This window comes from Paramisgurnus dabryanus, chromosome 9 (assembly GCF_030506205.2).
Source record: "Paramisgurnus dabryanus chromosome 9, PD_genome_1.1, whole genome shotgun sequence".
Taxonomy (NCBI): domain Eukaryota; kingdom Metazoa; phylum Chordata; class Actinopteri; order Cypriniformes; family Cobitidae; genus Paramisgurnus; species Paramisgurnus dabryanus.
Genome location: NC_133345.1, coordinates 25,737,376 through 25,754,989, shown reverse-complemented (window position 1 = coordinate 25,754,989; position 17,614 = coordinate 25,737,376). Strand labels below are relative to the sequence as shown.

The following is a 17,614-nucleotide window of genomic DNA, read 5'->3' as shown; positions in this document are numbered from 1 at the left end:
GTAAATATAGTAAGGCTTTTTGGACCACTGTTTTCAGGTATAAATGTTTACTTATATTAACTTGCACACAGACATACAATATATAAATTCAATCAATACATGTTACTATACCAGAAATATGCAGGTTTTAAATACAAATATCCACCAATATCGGTAACTGACACAAATTAATTACTTTAAAGTGATATTTGAATAGCCTTTAAAAAAACAATTTATTATATTATTTGATTATATATATGCTATATTTAGTTTCCTTCCAATACAAGATCTGTCATACGTTGTGCAGAACAGCACGAGCTATGCGCGCGCTTCTGCAAACACGTCAATATGACGGTATCAAATGTAGGCAAAATCGTGTGTTATTTCCCTCAAACGTAACGTTTCTTTAAGACAACCTTTTAAAGCTATTTCAGATACAGCATTGAGGAGATATAGTTGATTGTTATAACAGTCACAGATGTGTGGACACGGGCGGAGTTGTCAGAGCTGTGAAAACTACACAACTGTTGGGTTTATTGAGCGCGCGCGCCACTCTCGAGTCTAAACGCGCTAGAAGCAGCGACGCGCTTTCTTCTTTAACGGGGTTTATCTTTTCACGCATCATACATTGGCATCGTCTTCGTTTGGCTGGATAATGCGATCAACCCAAAATCATTTTGAAACGCTGAGCTGGTGCCACCAATAGACTTCACAATAGAAAAAGACGCTCGAGTGAAGTAGGACGCATATACAGTACCGAGGGGTGAGTTACACAGTGACTTCATGAAGTAGGCTAATCATTACCATTCATAAACAAACCTGTTGTGTAACAGTTTAACATTGAAAGGAAGACATTAAGAGTTGCGGTTAACACGAATAAACAACAACAACAAGCCTGTTTAGTCTATACAAAACACATACATCTTAAGACACCCACCAAATTACATTAATGTCAAATTACATTATGAGCATACAATGAATGCGCGCTTTTTTCTTTCTTTCTTGCAGTTGGAGAATGTTTGATAGTATTGCACGTAATTGTTCAGGAATTTGTGATTTTTGTGAATATATATTAACTTACCTGTTGTCCAAGTTTCCGGTTTGACAGCCGCAACATTCATTCATTTAGTACTCAGTGATCCATTATAAACTTTTCTCTGCATTGATGGCTCATTATTCAGTAAACAGGATGTCGCGCTTTTAATGCTTTACTGTAGATGTGGTTTGACAGCAGAGCAAAAGGTGATGCTTAACAACATGATGCTTGAGTAATATACAGTATGCATGGTCTTTGGACGGAGCATTCTGTTTTGGAACAGTTACAGTGTTTTCTGTGATCTCACACGTTTATTAACATGTTTTGACATCATTTAACAAATTTACATCATTTTTTTGCTCGGGCAAATGCTCAAAGCAAACTTACATCTCATCTGGGAGTATTTATGCTTGCTTTTACATCTGGTAGTGAATTAACAGCTGATACTTTTTTTATAATGCTAATATTTTATAAAAAATAAATAAACAGCCCCACATTAGGATTAATTGGAAAACATTTAAAAATAAATGGTTATTATAAGGAAGTTGCACTTGTTGTAATTGTTTGACCTCAGAGTTCCTTAAATGGAAAATGTCCTGATGTAGGAAGTTAGATTCAGTAATAAATTACATTAATGTAATTTAAAGGTACAGTTCTCCAAAAACTTTTACTTTGTAAAACAAAACAAGAAATTTTAAGCAATCTCTGTATGGTTTTGTGTCAATAGGCACATACAGAATGTTGTTTGGGTAATGTTACTTAAAATATAATTTAGGTGAACTATCCCTTTAAGCTTTCTGTTACTAAATAAATTGTACTTATTCTTTATGTGCTAACACTTATGATGAACACTTATGGAACAAGACAGAAATATTTTTGTTAAAGGAAGTGTATTCACTTTGCCACCCAAAACAAGATTATAGTTGAATTGTTATTTTAGTGGTGGAATTGTTGTTTTAAGTGGATGCAGGGTTGTAAACACTGAGAGGTGTTTTATATGATGATAAGTGGAAAAACATGACAACTTGTCTGGCACTACTTGCAGATAAATGCTGAAGTAGAGATAAGAGTTGATACAGTGTTTATGGTCTCATATAAAAACACTCATCTATATAGGCTATTGGGATAAAAGACACAGAATAGTTTAATAAACACTGTTCCTTGCAAAATGCTAAAATGTCAACACGGTTAGTTAATGGGTTACTAACTGATGCAATGGTTGATATGGTTCACCGCACAGACTAAACTCTAATCTTGGCATTTTACTGCAATTGACTTTGAGTATTCAGGAAGTTCAAACTGCTGTGTCTGTGTATCCGGTTTTCCATTACATCACCTTCCTGGGGATCATGTCATTACTCATTATTTTGAGAATGGTTACCTACAGTGTGTATATAATGGGTGTTTGATCGCAGTCGAGTTCATTTAGAAACTGAACAACCTTTGACGTTTAACACTTTATTGCAAGATGCCGTTTTGGGATGGAATCCCAGGTGAGTTTTCCTTGCTTTCCCGAACTGATCAGAAAGATGTTTTTGATGTTAACAGGGCAGTACAAAAATATTTTAAACTGTTAGTTCACTGAGAATCCTGGTGTCATTTACTAACTCTCTTGTTGTCACCTTTCTTCTGTGGCATTATTTTTTAAAATGTTGATGTCACTTGTTCCATACGATGACATTCCGGCTAAAATCTCCTTTTAAGAAAATGATATGGAGAGCTAACAATATAATTTTTGGATGAACGTTTTTCCTTTTTGAATTACACTGCTATATAAGATTATGGCAGCACATCTTTTTGTTTTTTTACCATCTGTGTTTGCTCTCCCACTTTTGCTATCTTTATGTGATATTATTGTGTGCCTAACCACACCTGGTAGACAAGTCGATCGATCTGTTCCCTAACCACAAGTTATTCTTTACCACCATGTATAAGTATTTATTTCCAAATCAGTATCATTGCTAAACAATGGACAATAATTAATCAAATTAACTAATTTTAGTTCCTGTTGTTAACATCATAACTTGGATAATATCCCTTGGAGGTGATGTAAGTGATTCTGTGTGACGTGTTTTTGGCCCAAGTCGCTTTTAGTCGAATTCTTTGTCAATGGTGGTCACAGCCTAATTGTGGTTTGTGACATTAACACAGAAAGAGACGGTGGTACATCAGTATCTAAGCAACAAGAGCCCTCGCTGTATTCCTCATTTCTTGGTGTGACGCTCATGTTCTGTGTGTGCGTGGGGAAATCATAATAGTGTTTTCATGTTTGGTATTTATTTGAGGAGTTGTTTTTCACTTGGCCGTGAACCCATACTGCACACGCCTGTCTCGTAGAGATGTGGCCAAGTCGTTTCTGTGAAAAAAGGTCAAATGGCGCTGTGTAATTTATTTCTATTCAAAGGCTCCAGTTCACTGTCCTACATTTGTTGTCTTAATAGACTGATAGTGAGAGACTTTCTATTTTGCAACTTATAAGCCTTGTAATGCAGTGTGATTGTATAGTTTTGGTGCTGTTCAAATTAATGTGCTAAAAGGGTTCTTCGCCGCAGTGATGCCATAGAAGAACCATTTATGGTTCCCCAAACATTTCAGTAATTACTTATTACCTTTAATTACCTGTCTCAAAGATCATCCAGCATCGTGAAGTGCTTTAATGTGGACTCTTTCCTTTTCTGAGCATTCTTGATGTTTTACCATTTTGGACAGGAGTGAAAAATGTCAAATTGAATTAGCGTTTTACACCCAAATTTGAGCCGACACAATTAAGTCTTCTCAGAAATCAGAAATTAATAAAGGGTAACATCCAACTTATTTTCTATAAAAGACTCCAAGTTAATAAATGTAATTCGGCATCTGAATAAAAAAATAATAATAAAGTGCTTTTATCTTTTTTCTTTCTTATAAAACAGTAAATTAGGAAATTCATGGATAGCAATAATATTAAAGCATTAGAAATAATGCTGTGACTAAAGAGCTGACATATGGTCGATTATCCATTACAGAAACATTTACAATCATAAATACTGTTAGTTTAGGGCAGCTGTGGTAAAAACATTACATTGGGTGATGGTCTAATAAATTATTATATATTATAAATCATTGCATACAGTGATGGCTCGTGACTGCTCATCTGAGGGGCGCAAATTCAAAATATGTGTTTTGAGTGTCATGTGTGTTGCTTGCGTTTTCAAAATATGTGTTTGTTGCGTCATGTGAACCATGTGCATCACGTGTTTTGTCAAAATAAGTGCCTGCTGCACACGCGTCAAAACCGTTTATGATAAAAGAAACGCTCACGTTCACAAAATACACGCAAGACACTCCCTTAACAGTAAACTCTGATTATGCATGAGATTATGCGAGTATCTTTAGATGTGTCAAAATTAGCACGTGATGCACACAGGACCTCTCGACGAGCAAAACACATATTTTGAAATTAGGAACCACACACATGACGGGCTACATACATGTTGTGACGAACTTCGCATCGAGCGCCACTGATTGCATATATGAATTTTACATGACAGATGCACAAAGAACAGATGTTAACTGATGTACAGTTAATTGGGGGTTAACTTTTTTACTGAATAAATGATAAATGACTACACAAGGTTGTATACGGAAAAGTTAAACAACCTTTTGTTGCCCCCAGGGTGTGGGAGAGGAGGTACTCCCATCTCTATGGCCTATACTCTGGGCTCGGGGCCCGACGTGGCTCCTGTCATTGGGTCCCAGCACTGCATCACAAAGGTTGAGCTCTCTGTTTGTGGCTCCAATCTGCTAGACCGTGACGTGGCATCAAAGTCAGACCCCTTCTGTGTCCTTTTCCAAGAGGTGGATAGCAACTGGGTGGAGGTAAGACGCAATAAAAAGTGTTTCCAACTTACCTTTCAAAATTAGTAATTGTGGTATCAGGACGTGTTTATACAAGCTGGTGACCATATGCTGGGAGCATATAAAGAGCTGTAATCAAAGTCAAATAAATAATATGGTGGGAGCACATGAGGGTATGTCTGTGAGGTCTCTATGGGACTGTGTCCTGAGCAGTCCAATCATCACCACAAGCCCATGTGGATGGCCAGTAGGGCAAACCTGCACATGAAATCCCTCTTTCACGGCAAACTGTAACCATGGAAACACCATGGGAACAAAGGTATTTGTTTGTTGTGTGGAAATACAGAATCAAATGCATTTTAGAAGAAGACGTGTTTAAGAAAACCAACCGCTAAAGGGTTAACATCAATGTCAGTGCCCCGCAATCTGTGAAAACCCAACTACAGTAAATTTTTGTGATTTACTATCTACAAAAAAATCTTCTTACATAATCTAAAGAATGTTACGTGAAAATATAACCTTGATATTTTTAATACTGGATCATGAATGATGTAAAAAAAAGGTTTTCACACAATAACATAATAAATCCATACTGTACTGTATCTACACTATATCTATCTATTTATACTATACTATACTTGTACTGTAAATCTATACCGTCTATCACAGATCCAGAAGTCAATGTATATATCTTCTAAAGACAATATTGTGCTGAGCAAAGATGAATCGTGATTAATCGCATACAAAATAAAAGTGATTTTTGCATAATATGTGCGTGTACTGTTATAAATATTATGTATATTTAACCACACACACATACACATATTCATTTCAGAATTTTGTATTTCTTTATAATTTTTTTAAAGTATATATCATATAGAATATATAAGAATATAAATAAATATATAAACACATGTAAATGTTTCTTAAATACATACATGAATGTGTGTGTATTTATATATTCATAATAATTACACACAGCACACACTCATATATTATGCAAAAAAAATCACTTTTAGTTTGTATGCGATTAATCTCAATTAATATTTGCCCAGCACTTGTTTCAAACCGTTCTTACACAAAAACATTTAAAACAATTATGCTGGCATGACAATTATGCACCCCTGCCCAAATTCATATGGACTCTGTTTGCATGTCCCATCAGCTTGCTCGAACGGAAACTGCCGTGAACAACCTGAATCCAGTATTTGGTGTGAAATTTCAAGTGGACTATCACTTTGAGGAAGTACAGAAGCTCAAGTTTGCCATGTTTGATGAGGACAAATGCAGCACGCAACTTTACGAACATGACTTTCTGGGCGAGTTTACCTGCACACTGGGAGTGGTACGGTAGCATTTGGTTGTTTCACCTGATCTATTACTGTAATAAGATTAGCATTAGTAATTAAGACTTTTATGGTCTTATTTATATAAATATAAAGCCTCTACTTATCTGTTTAATGGGCCATCTTCTCTGTTTCAGATTGTATCAAATAAGAAGCTACATCGACCATTGATTTTAGCAAACGGCAAGCCTGCAGGAAAGGGGGCCATCACAGTAAGAAACTAAATACAATATAATAACATGTATATTGATGAAGTTTTAATTGAGCTTCAATATATGCTTTGTTCAATTATTTAGATAACAGCCCAGGAGTTATCAGACAACAGAATAATAACCCTGACCATGTGTGGGAAGAAGCTGGATAAAAAGGTGGGTGAAGAGGTTGTAATACATTTACATTTATAGACTTAGCAAATGCTTTTATCTAAAGCGACTCACAGTGCATTACAAGTTATACATTTTATCAGCCTGTCCGTTCCCTGGGATTAAACCCATGACCTTTTGCGCTGTTAATGCAATGCTCTAGCATGTTGAGCTATAAGAACACTATAATAACTCAATTAAGCACTTTTTAAAGCTCTCTACTGTACATGATGTTTGTATTGTAAATTTCAGGACTTTTTTGGAAAATCAGACCCCTATTTAGAATTCCACAAACAAGGGGATGATGGGAAATGGATGATGGTTCACAGAACAGAGGTAAAACTTTGACTAAATACTGTGTTTTACATCGTTTAGTGTTATTAAGTTTATAAGTTTATTTAAGATTTTTGTCGCATTTAGTTTTTCTCTAAAATCCTTTCCTCTGTAAACCATTTTCAGGTCATTAAAAACACTTTGGATCCTGTGTGGAAGCCTTTCACCGTTCCTCTCATCTCACTCTGTAATGGAGATGTGGACAGGAGCATCAAGGTATGCATTACAATGTATTCTTAAGTAAATACTATAAGACTTTTTAATAACAGTCATGCCTTTTGCCACAACTTAAAGTTACTGTGTGATGTTGCAGGTGCTGTGCTATGATTATGACAATGACGGAAGTCACGACTTCATCGGCGAGTTTCAGACCACCGTCAACAAGATGAGCGAAGCGCAGAACTCGGTGGAGGTAAATCTGGCCTAAATTTGATTTAAAGTGATACTCCAGCCAAATATTAAAATTACCCCATGATTTACTCACCCTCAAGCAGGCTGAGATACACATGTCCATCATCTTTCAGACGAACACATTTGGGGCCCTATTTTAACGATCTGAAACGCAAGTGCGAAGCGCAAAGCGCAAGTGACTTTGTGGGTGGATCTTGGGCGCTGTTGCTATTTTCCCGGCGTGAGAAATAACTCTTGCGCCAGGCGCAAATCAATAAGGGGTTGGTCTGAAGTAGGTTTATTATTCATAGGTGTGGTTTGGGCGTAACGTCAAATAAACCAATCAGAACGCTATCCAACATTCCCTTTAAACGCAAGGGCGCAAGTTCCATGGCGGGTTGCTATTATTATGACGGATTTACCAGGCGCACGCCAGAAGCGGTTCACAGCCGAGGAGACCGACATTCTTGTAAGAGCAGTCAAAGACAGAGAAGTTGTTTTGTATGGGGATGGGAGAAACCCGCCCAAATCAGCGTAGGTTAAACAGGCGTGAGAGGAAATAGCCACAATTGTCTCATCAGCTGGCATCCCCATCGTTGCGCCAAGCGCTACAATGATGTCAGGAGACGGGGGAATCCCAAGCTTGCCAGCATAAATCGGGCACGCCGTGTAAGGGGAGGTGGATCTGCCTCTACACATGACCTGACGCCAGCAGAGGACATTGCTGCGTCCACCCTCACCGGTGAAAGTGTTGAAGGCGGTTTGGGGGCTTTGAAATCGGACCCAAGAAACGCAAGGTCCCCAAAGTACACTTACAAATCAAGTTCATATACATTAAGGTTTCTTATGAAAACATTTTAATTATTATTTACATAAAATAAACGTAATACAGCCACACAACAAACTTATGAAAATATTTTAATCGTTATTTGCATGAGAATTTTTTTACGCAGCCACACAGTAAATAAAAAGTATCACCACAATGCTCACCACTATGATTTCCTTTATCTCATGTGTTAATATTTTTTATTGTAACAATTTATGATTTGCAAAAATAACTGTTGCATCTGTGTAGATTAGATAAGCAAAGTCTGTGCGCGTTGTGCACGCTATACATTATGGTCAAGCATGCACCCTTAAAATAGCATAATGAACCACGCGCAATGCGCCACTGACTTTAGACTATTTTTTTCTGGTTAGTGGTGCAATTGTTTTTTGAAACTGCAAAATAGCATCAGGGATGGTTTGCGCCGGAACACGCCTCCTTTTTTGCGTTGAACCGTTCATTCCCTAGTTTGCCAACGTGCGTCTGTGGAGGGTAAATTCCGTTGTGCGCTGGCGCAAAATACGAATGATACATACGTCACTGACAAAGTCAATTGCGCTGGGTGCAAGATAGGGCCCATGGAGTTATTTTAGTAATTTTTTTCAAACTTATAATGGAAGAAAACATGGATCAACTTCTGACTTTGAAGGCCAAAAATGTGCATGTGGTAACGGCAACGGCTGCAATGGGTTAATAAAGGTCTTTTTTGGGCAATGCATGCAATATTGTAAGAAAAATATCCATACTTTAAACTTTATAAACTATAATAACTTGCTTCCGGGAACAATGCCATTATGGACATATGCGATTCACGAGAGTCGCTGCGCAACATACCCATTGAAACGAGCACTCACTACTACGCTAAAACTCTTGCGTGAGTCCAAGATGCCGCCGTTACCGGAAGCTAGTTATGGATAATATGGATATTTTTCTTACAAAATTGCATCGATTACCCACAGAATATCTTTATTAACTCATTTGAGCCATGTGGATTACTTCTGTGAAGGGTGAATGTCTGTTGTTTCCAAAAGTTGTTTCCTTATCCCATTTTTTTACGATTATAAAGCTTGGAAGAGCAAGGACAAAATAACTAAAATAACTCCAAATGTGCTCGTCTGAAAGATGATGGACATATGTATCTCGGATTGCTTGAGGTTGAGTAAATAATGGGGTAATTTGGAAGTAGCAAATTTGGTAGATGTAACGCCAGTGACGGCTGGTGACTGCTCTTCCGAGGGGCGCAAATTCAAAATATATGTTCGGAGTGTCATGTGTGTTACTCGTGTTTTCAAAATATGTGCTTGTTGCATTATGTGAACCATGTGCATCATGTGATTTGTCAAAATAAGTGCACACGCGTCAAAACCGTTTATGATAAAAGAGACGCTCATGTTCACAAAATACAAGCAAGACACTCACTAAATAGTAAACTCTGATTACGCATGAGATATGCGAGTATCTGGCAAACGCAAGCGTCTCTTTTATCATAAACCCTTTAGACGCGTCTGCAGCAGGCACTTATTTTGACAAGACACATGATGCACATAGGTTCACTCAATGCCCTGAACACATATATTGAAATGACAACCACACACATAACGGGCTACATACATGTTGTGACAAACTTCACATCGTGCACCCTCGAAAAAGAAGTCACCGGCCGCCACTGTGTAATGCAGATTTTGAAAGCATAAATACAGACCGTTTTAGTAATTTAATGTTTTCTACATACTGTAAAGAACATTCAGTAAAAATATAACCTGGATATCTGAGTAAAGCCATGCCAAAAATTGTAAGCAATTAATCAAACATTATTACGGTATGTTGACACTGTAGATCAAACCCATAACCTTTGCATTGCTTGTACCATGCTTTACCAGTTGAGCTATAAGAACACGAACACAGGAACAATAACAGAGTAAAAATATTTAATTGTCCTAATGTGAGAAGAAAAACTTAGCTCACGTTAATGCATGCCAATGTTTTGCCAGAATACTACAGTATGTGAGTACTAGCTATGCCTCATTATCTGGCATAATGAAGCTGGGAATTATTGAGTGAGAGAGCGAAAGACAGAGGGTGATGGAGAGAGAGGAGGTGGGAGAGAGTAACTGGCTCTTTTGAGATGCAAATCACTTGTTGTACCGCTGGCTTGTTAATCAGAACGAGCATTGTGTCGCCAGTCACACTTAGACAGAAATTGCATGTAAAAATCTCCGGGAACAAGTGTTTCTGTTTTGTGCAGTTAAAAACACATTGACACTCTGCTGCAGAGCATTAGCAGAGATATGATGTATTTTGTAGCGTGTTGTAAATGAATTGAGCTCCTGCAGCGATCATCACCCCTCTGGCGTTCACACATCTCATATTGAAAAAGCTCAGCTAGAAGTCACAGATGATGCCGATACTGTTTTTTTTCTCAGATGAGATGATGTGTCAGTATGGCTCTTCTTTGCTGAAATACTAAATCGAAATGAACTGTAGTTACTGGAAAGTAGTATACTTTAAAAATACATAAATTGTTTAGTATCTTGGACTTCTATAAGTTCACCCTGCAAACTGGCATGTGCAAGTTGACTATAATTCATTGCTTTTTGTTCACAGGTTGAATTTGAATGCATTAATCCCAAAAAACAAAAGAAAAAGAACTACAAAAACTCTGGGGTCATAATTATTAAGTCATGCAAGGTAAAGAAATTCAACTATTAAGCAACCAAACATGACTTGTCTTACATAAGTCTCACGTTATACATGCATATACATGTTTTGTTTATTGCATGCCCAAAAATTATTTTGACTTATTTTTAGATCACAAGAGATTACTCCTTCCTGGACTATATTCTGGGTGGTTGTCAGCTCATGTTTACTGTGAGTATAATAACTTCACCATTGTCGAATGTCTCTGTATTTCATGGATTTGTGACAAATGCAATTTTTTTGATGCTCAATGTAACCGAATTTATACAGCACACAAATCGTTCTGGTTTCACATGCTGTCCAGTTGAACATGCTCTATGTACAGTATGTGTCTCATTTAAGTGACTCAATTGCCTTCACCAGTGTGATTGTTAAGCAGTGATACAGAAAGTGAGTGAAATTCATAGGTTGCTATAGTTACAGTGCACTGCAGTGTGGAGGTCCATGTCTCTCATTTAAAACTAAAGACAGAGAGACACATGGTGATGGAAAAGAGAGAGAGAGAGCTACATCAAGATAGAAAGAGAAGGAAAGTGATTTCTGTATCTTATGATGCACATTCCCATTTGTTGGTCTGTAGATTATGATAATCCCTCACGTCAAGATTGCTTCAATATAAATGTTGCTGTATAGATTATTTTACAAGTATAGCTCTAAATAATAAAACTGTTTCCAGAGGTATAAGAAAAAATCATATGTACTGTACTGCTTTTCTAAATTAAAGTCTTTGATGCATTCTGCCGGTATAGTATCTGAAATCTTCTCTACTACATCTGGGATTTTAGTGCTTAGGGCCTGTTTACACGAGAACGCTCGAGGTTCAAAACGTAAAAATATTTTATCGGATGTGCCTTTCGTTTACATGGCGACTGCGTTTTTGGGGCTTAAAAACACAAAAAAGTCGCATTCTCGTTTAAAGGACGTTTCACATGGTACGCGGAAAGCGGCAAAATCGCAGCATGGCTTCAGCATTTCTCTTGTATTGGAAGCGTTTTGTGCAGCATTTATTGCAAATATGTTTATCTTCAATGGCGTCTGCCATGAAGTGCCATGTTCGGAGAAGGGACAGGATTTTGGGTGCACCAGCAAGGCGTGTGGACAAACTCCGCTTCACCTCTGTAACCGCCACCGTTTTGCCGGTTTCTGCATGTCTCCTATTTAAGTAGAACTAAACACTTGTGGTTGCCAGGTACCGTGTGAAACGCCCTTCATACTGCATTCAGACCAGCCGCGTCACGCAAGCTGTTCGAGTTGCATATGTCCATCGTTTTTCAGACAAACACATTTTCGGATATTCTATAAAATGTTTTAGATCTTTCAGTTGATTAAATGTAATGTTACGTGGTCCACGACCTTCAAGTCCAAAAAAAGTGCGTCCATCCTTCACAAATTAAATCCAAACGGCTCCAGTATGACAAACAAAGGTCTTCTGAGGGTAATCCGCGCGGTGTTGTTGTAGAAATATCCATATTTAAAACTTTATTAACGAAAATAAATACCTTCCGGTAGCGCCGCCATCTTAGTCGCATTCAGGATGAGAGCTTACGCAGCCTATGGAGGCTACTCTGCTGCTGCTCTGTGCCCCCGCCCTCCGAATTTGTCATACGTCACTAAGAAAAGTGCGTACACTACGCTAATACTCTCTCCTGAATGCTGACGCGACTAAGATGGTGGCGCTACCGGAAGGTATTTATTTTCGTTAATAAAGTTTTAAATATGGATATTTCTACAACACCGCGCGGATTACCCTCAGAAGACCTTTGTTTATCATCCTGGAGCCTTTTGGATTTAATTTGTGAAGGATGGACGCACTTTTTTTGGACTTGAAGGTCGTGGACTATGGGTGGACCCCGTAACATTACATTTAATCAACTGAAAGATCTAAAACATTTTATAAAATATCCGAAAATGTGTTTGTCTGAAAAACGATGGACATATGCAACTCGGACAGCTTGGGGGTGAGTAAATCATGGGTTTAATATCATTTTTGGCAGAACTATCCCTTTAAGTCAATGTGAAGATGCATTGACGCGCGTCTGGAGGTCTCGCGGCACGATTCTGCCTCTAGATTTGTGCTTCTAGTTCACGCGAATGGCGGGATTTGAACGTTGCTGCAGGAAAATAAAAATCTAAAATTTGAAACGCACTGCGTTAACCAATCTGGAGCTTGCTCTAGTAGTGACGGGATTACAGAAAGCAAGCGGAGTCGCAGAAGCCCCTCCCATGACGCGAATTTCCGCATGAATGACTCAATGACTAGAATTTCACGTGCGGCTTTCACGCATGAATGAAGCGAGTAAACTCAAATTGTTCAAGCGGCAAACACTGTGCGGTAGACGCGAATTTGACGCCTCAAACGCTGCTGGTGTGAACCCATGGTAAAGGGTAAAAACGCAAAAGTCTGCTCACGGTGGCTCTCATCACGTACACATTTACGTCACAGGCATGCGCCAGTTCAGAAAAATAACAATAAACATGTCGGATTATTTCCATACGTCGGACCTTGAAGTTGCCATAGCAGCCTTGATAAATATACAAGAGTCTTTCCAAAATATTCACTGTTGATGCGCCAATTTGTCAGAGGCAAACCAGACGGCTTTGGACGAGACCTAGAAGAACAAGGAAGAAGGTTGTACACAGGCGGGCGGACTTGGTGGTGTTGTGTGTCAGTGCTTCACATTGCCACCTAGCTGCCTGGAGTGCATACTACATTGAATATCACACACTTTTGCGTCACCATATGCACGCAGATTTCCCCTCAAAATGCTTGTATAAATGCAGAATAAAAAGTGATCTATAGTGAATTACAAGGTATACGTTTTATCAGTATGTGTGTTCAAACCCACAACCGTTAACGCAATGCTCTACCATCAGTAAGATAGACTATTTGTAGAATGAATTTACATTTGTTGGTCATTTTAGTCTGGTTCATCTTTCATTAGCGTGATTTGAGTAAAAGAAACTAAATTTACAATGTTGTCATGTTTTATTGCAAGTGTATGTGGCTTCCTGCAAGACACTCTTTAAAAAAATGGAGGTGAATTTTACAGTAACAGTCACACTGGGGGAATAGAGATCAGCAGACATCACTACAGTTTATACTCATATGCCAGACTTCACAGCCTGGTCAGCCGGAGGCCATGACAGAAAATATGAGGCAGAAAACAGTAAAGGGCACCTCATTCTGTCACTTCCTATTGCCTCATCCTCTCATTTCCTTAACATTGCTTTTCCTTTTCCCTTATCCGTCTTGTTTTGGCTTTGGGAGTGGTGTTGGTACTGTATATTGGGTAGGTGCTCTGTATGTGAAGACACAGAGGCTTTCTGCTTTTAGTTAAATATGAGTCTTGCTGTAGGCCTGTTGTGTAGGAGCAGGTCTTAAGGTACATGACAGAGCTAGCAGATCTCAGATCTTCTGAGGTTAAACCGGGTGAGGACAACATCGCCTTTAGCTACTGGATGAGCTTTGATGCACCACTAACTGAGAAAAGTTCATGATATGCGGCATCGTACTAAAGCTGACTGTATTTATACAACAACCCAGTGGATTTGGATTATATGCATAGTTCATCTAAAAAACCTGTCACGTTATGTCATTCCTGCGGAATGTGTGTCTAAGTTTATGCTGTCTACAATTAATTTTTGAGTGAATTGTTTCTTTACTCACGTGTTTCTTCAGGTCGGCATTGACTTTACGGCTTCCAACGGAAACCCGCGGGACGCATCCTCTCTTCATTATATCAACCCGATGGGCAGCAACGAATATCTTTCCGCCATATGGGCCGTAGGCCAGATCATCCAAGACTATGATACGTAAGTATCGTCCTTATTAATAAAAATAAAAAATATTAAAAGTCACAAAAGCAGATTCAACACCTTTTTGTTCACACTTTATGTCCACAGAGACAAAATGTTTCCCGCACTTGGATTTGGGGCTCAACTCCCACCTGATTGGAAGGTGAGAAAAGAGTCTATAATAATTTGTTCGTCTATGTGGGTGTGATGTCCACGTGTGATCGGACTGAAAATGGTTGTGTTGATCTTTCTAGTTGTCCATTTAAAAAAATCAATTAATCACACTGTGTGTGAAGACCTGCTAAAATTTAAAAAAAGTGTGAAATGCAAACAAGAATTTAACGTGTAGAGAAGAGGGAGATAAAGAATATGAATAATACTCGCATATCCCATTGATTATGCAACTGTCATCCCATCTGTGTTGCCATGACACTGAAGTGAATACACCAAAGTCTGTGCACATAAATAAAGGCACTGGGATGGATAGACAGACACACAGACATATATATTTTATTTCTTGCTGTGAAAGGACAGACTTCAGTAAACAGAAATGCAGTAAGCATAAAATGCTAATTAATGGCTATAATTTGCAAACAAACTGTTAAAGGTTCAATGTGGGACTTTTAGAAGGATCTTTTGACAGAAGTGTAATATAATATACGTAACTATATTATCTATGGTGTATAAAGACCTTACATAATGAACTGTATTGTTTTTATTACCTTAGAATGAGCCGCTTTTATCTACAAACACTGCGCTACTTTCAAGTTGGCATTTTGCACCACCATGGGCCATATTTTAACGATCTGAAACGCAAGTGCGAAGCGCAAAACGCAAGTGACTTTGTGGGCGGATCTTGGGCGCTGTTGCTATTTTCCCGGCGGGAGAAATAACTCTTGCGCCAGGCGCAAATTAATAAGGGGTTTGTCTGAAGTAGGTTCATTATTCATAGGTGTGGTTTGGGCGTAACCTCAAATAAACCAATCAAAACGTCATCCAACATTCCTTTTAAACGCAAGTGCGCAAGTTCCATGGCGGGTTGCTATTATTATGACGGATTTACCAGGCGCACGCCAGAAGCGGTTCACAGCCGAGAAGACCGACGTTCTTGTAAGAGCAGTCAAACACAGAGAAGTTGTTTTGTGTGGGGATGGGAGAAACCCGCCCAAATCAGCGTAGGTTAAACAGGCGTGAGAGGAAATAGCCACAATTGTCTCATCAGCTGGCATCCCCATCGTTGCGCCAAGCGCTACAATGATGTCAGGAGACGGAGAAATCTGTGTAGATTAGATAAGCAAAGTGTGTGCGCATTGTGCACGCTATACATTATGGTCAAGCATGCGCCCTTAAAATAGCATAATGAACAACGCGCAACGCGCCACTGACTTTAGACTAGTTTTTTTTTGGTCAGTGGCGCAATTGTTTTTTGAAACTTGAAAATAGCATCAGGGATGGTTTGCGCCGGAACACGCCTCCTTTTTTGCGCTGAACCGCCCAGGGAGCGCAAGTTCATTCCCTAGTTTGCCGACGTGTGTCTGTGGAGGGAAAAACCCGCTGTGCGCCGGTGCAAAATACAAATGATACATGCGTCACTGACAAAGTCAATTGCGCTGGGTGCAAGATAGGGCCCCATGTTTCTACAGTAGCCATAAACAGACAAACTGTTCTACAGAGCGCGTTTCGCCCTATGTTCCTGTGGTGGCTACCGTAGCCTCTCATTGCGTTTCGAAAATTGAGGTTGGTTGCAATTTGCAATCTCACCATTAGATGCCGCTATAAACCTCACTCTGGACCATTAAACTATACAAATAAGCTAAATGTCTAAAACTTTTAAAAGCACAATATGTAAGATTTTTCTATTAAAATACCCCAAAACTGCTAGCACAGTGTTAGATATACTTTTATATATTTTTTTGCATTTAAATAAAAGTGCATCTGACATGTTATCCTGTAAATGAGCCTTTTTTCTGACTCAAACCTACCTTATTATCATTGTTCTTTTTTTTCTCATATTGCAGGTGTCCCATGAATTTGCAATCAACTTTAATCCCACCAACCCTTTCTGTTCGGGTAATGCTCTCTCACATATTGCTAAAATGTGTTTTTAATGTCTGTAGCGTCTGTGCAGAGGCCTTAGAGAAGAAGTTGTTATGTGTGTTAAGTGTGTTAAGCATCAGTACAAGTGTTTTATGTGCTTGCAGGTGTGGAGGGGATTGTACAGGCTTACTCCAACTGCCTGCCTCACATTCGTTTCTATGGACCCACCAATTTCGCCCCCATCATCAATCACGTGGCCCGCTTTGCCACCCAAGCCCTCCAGCAGGACACTGCTGCAGTAAGTGCTTCTAAAACAAGTTACAAACTAATGTTAAGAAGGGGCGTATAATTATGTTAACCGCAGCGCTAGGGATAATCGGCTGCTTACTTTACTCTCGCAACACATTTTCCCAAAATTCCTTCACTCTCTTAAATCCACCTTCATTTAATTATAATTTTGAGTCTTATGCCAGAAACCCTCATTGGTATGGTATGGGTTCAATTCTTATGGAACACACCTACCAATCTAATTTATTTCTTGCATTCACTGTTGCCTTAGATAAGAAGCATCTGTTGGCTTGTTTGGATTATGGTCACGTGAATCGATTGCTTTCTGAATGAAAATTTGCCTTCAACCTCAACGTTCTAGCACATAAAGCTAAAGTCTTTTGAAATAAATGTGTCTGTTAACTGTGTTAATGTAATTGATGGTCTGTTGTTGTAAGTTCGACTAAAGTTAAGTCCTACTTAACAATTAACAGACAGTCAGTGTCCTATGACTGTGTCTGCCGTGTCAGAGCAATGCAGGACATCAAGTCTCCATATAAAAGCCTCATTAGTCTGTTTGCATCCTATATTACTCAGCTGCAAAAGCACTCTCTGTCTGTTAGACTAATGAGTGAAACCACAGTGGTACCACACCCGCTTCACTCAGATCCCACCAGAACAACTCTCCATCCTCTGCTCAGAGACCAAC

At 38.8% G+C, this 17,614-nt stretch overlaps 1 protein-coding gene across 1 annotated transcript in view; it reads left to right on the top strand.

Moving 5' to 3' along the window:
* The first annotated feature begins 315 nt into the window (after window positions 1-315).
* Window positions 316-17,614, top strand: part of cpne2 (copine II) — a 28,453-nt gene continuing 11,154 nt past the window's right edge. The window contains exons 1-14 of the mRNA XM_065283304.2: window positions 316-742; window positions 4,671-4,873; window positions 6,018-6,197; window positions 6,336-6,410; window positions 6,495-6,566; window positions 6,813-6,896; window positions 7,020-7,109; window positions 7,207-7,305; window positions 10,714-10,797; window positions 10,918-10,977; window positions 14,486-14,619; window positions 14,710-14,764; window positions 16,620-16,671; window positions 16,803-16,936. Of these exons, the coding sequence (XP_065139376.1) occupies window positions 4,700-4,873; window positions 6,018-6,197; window positions 6,336-6,410; window positions 6,495-6,566; window positions 6,813-6,896; window positions 7,020-7,109; window positions 7,207-7,305; window positions 10,714-10,797; window positions 10,918-10,977; window positions 14,486-14,619; window positions 14,710-14,764; window positions 16,620-16,671; window positions 16,803-16,936 (1,293 nt within the window). The 5' untranslated portion in view covers window positions 316-742; window positions 4,671-4,699. The remainder of the gene's footprint in view (window positions 743-4,670; window positions 4,874-6,017; window positions 6,198-6,335; window positions 6,411-6,494; window positions 6,567-6,812; window positions 6,897-7,019; window positions 7,110-7,206; window positions 7,306-10,713; window positions 10,798-10,917; window positions 10,978-14,485; window positions 14,620-14,709; window positions 14,765-16,619; window positions 16,672-16,802; window positions 16,937-17,614) is intronic.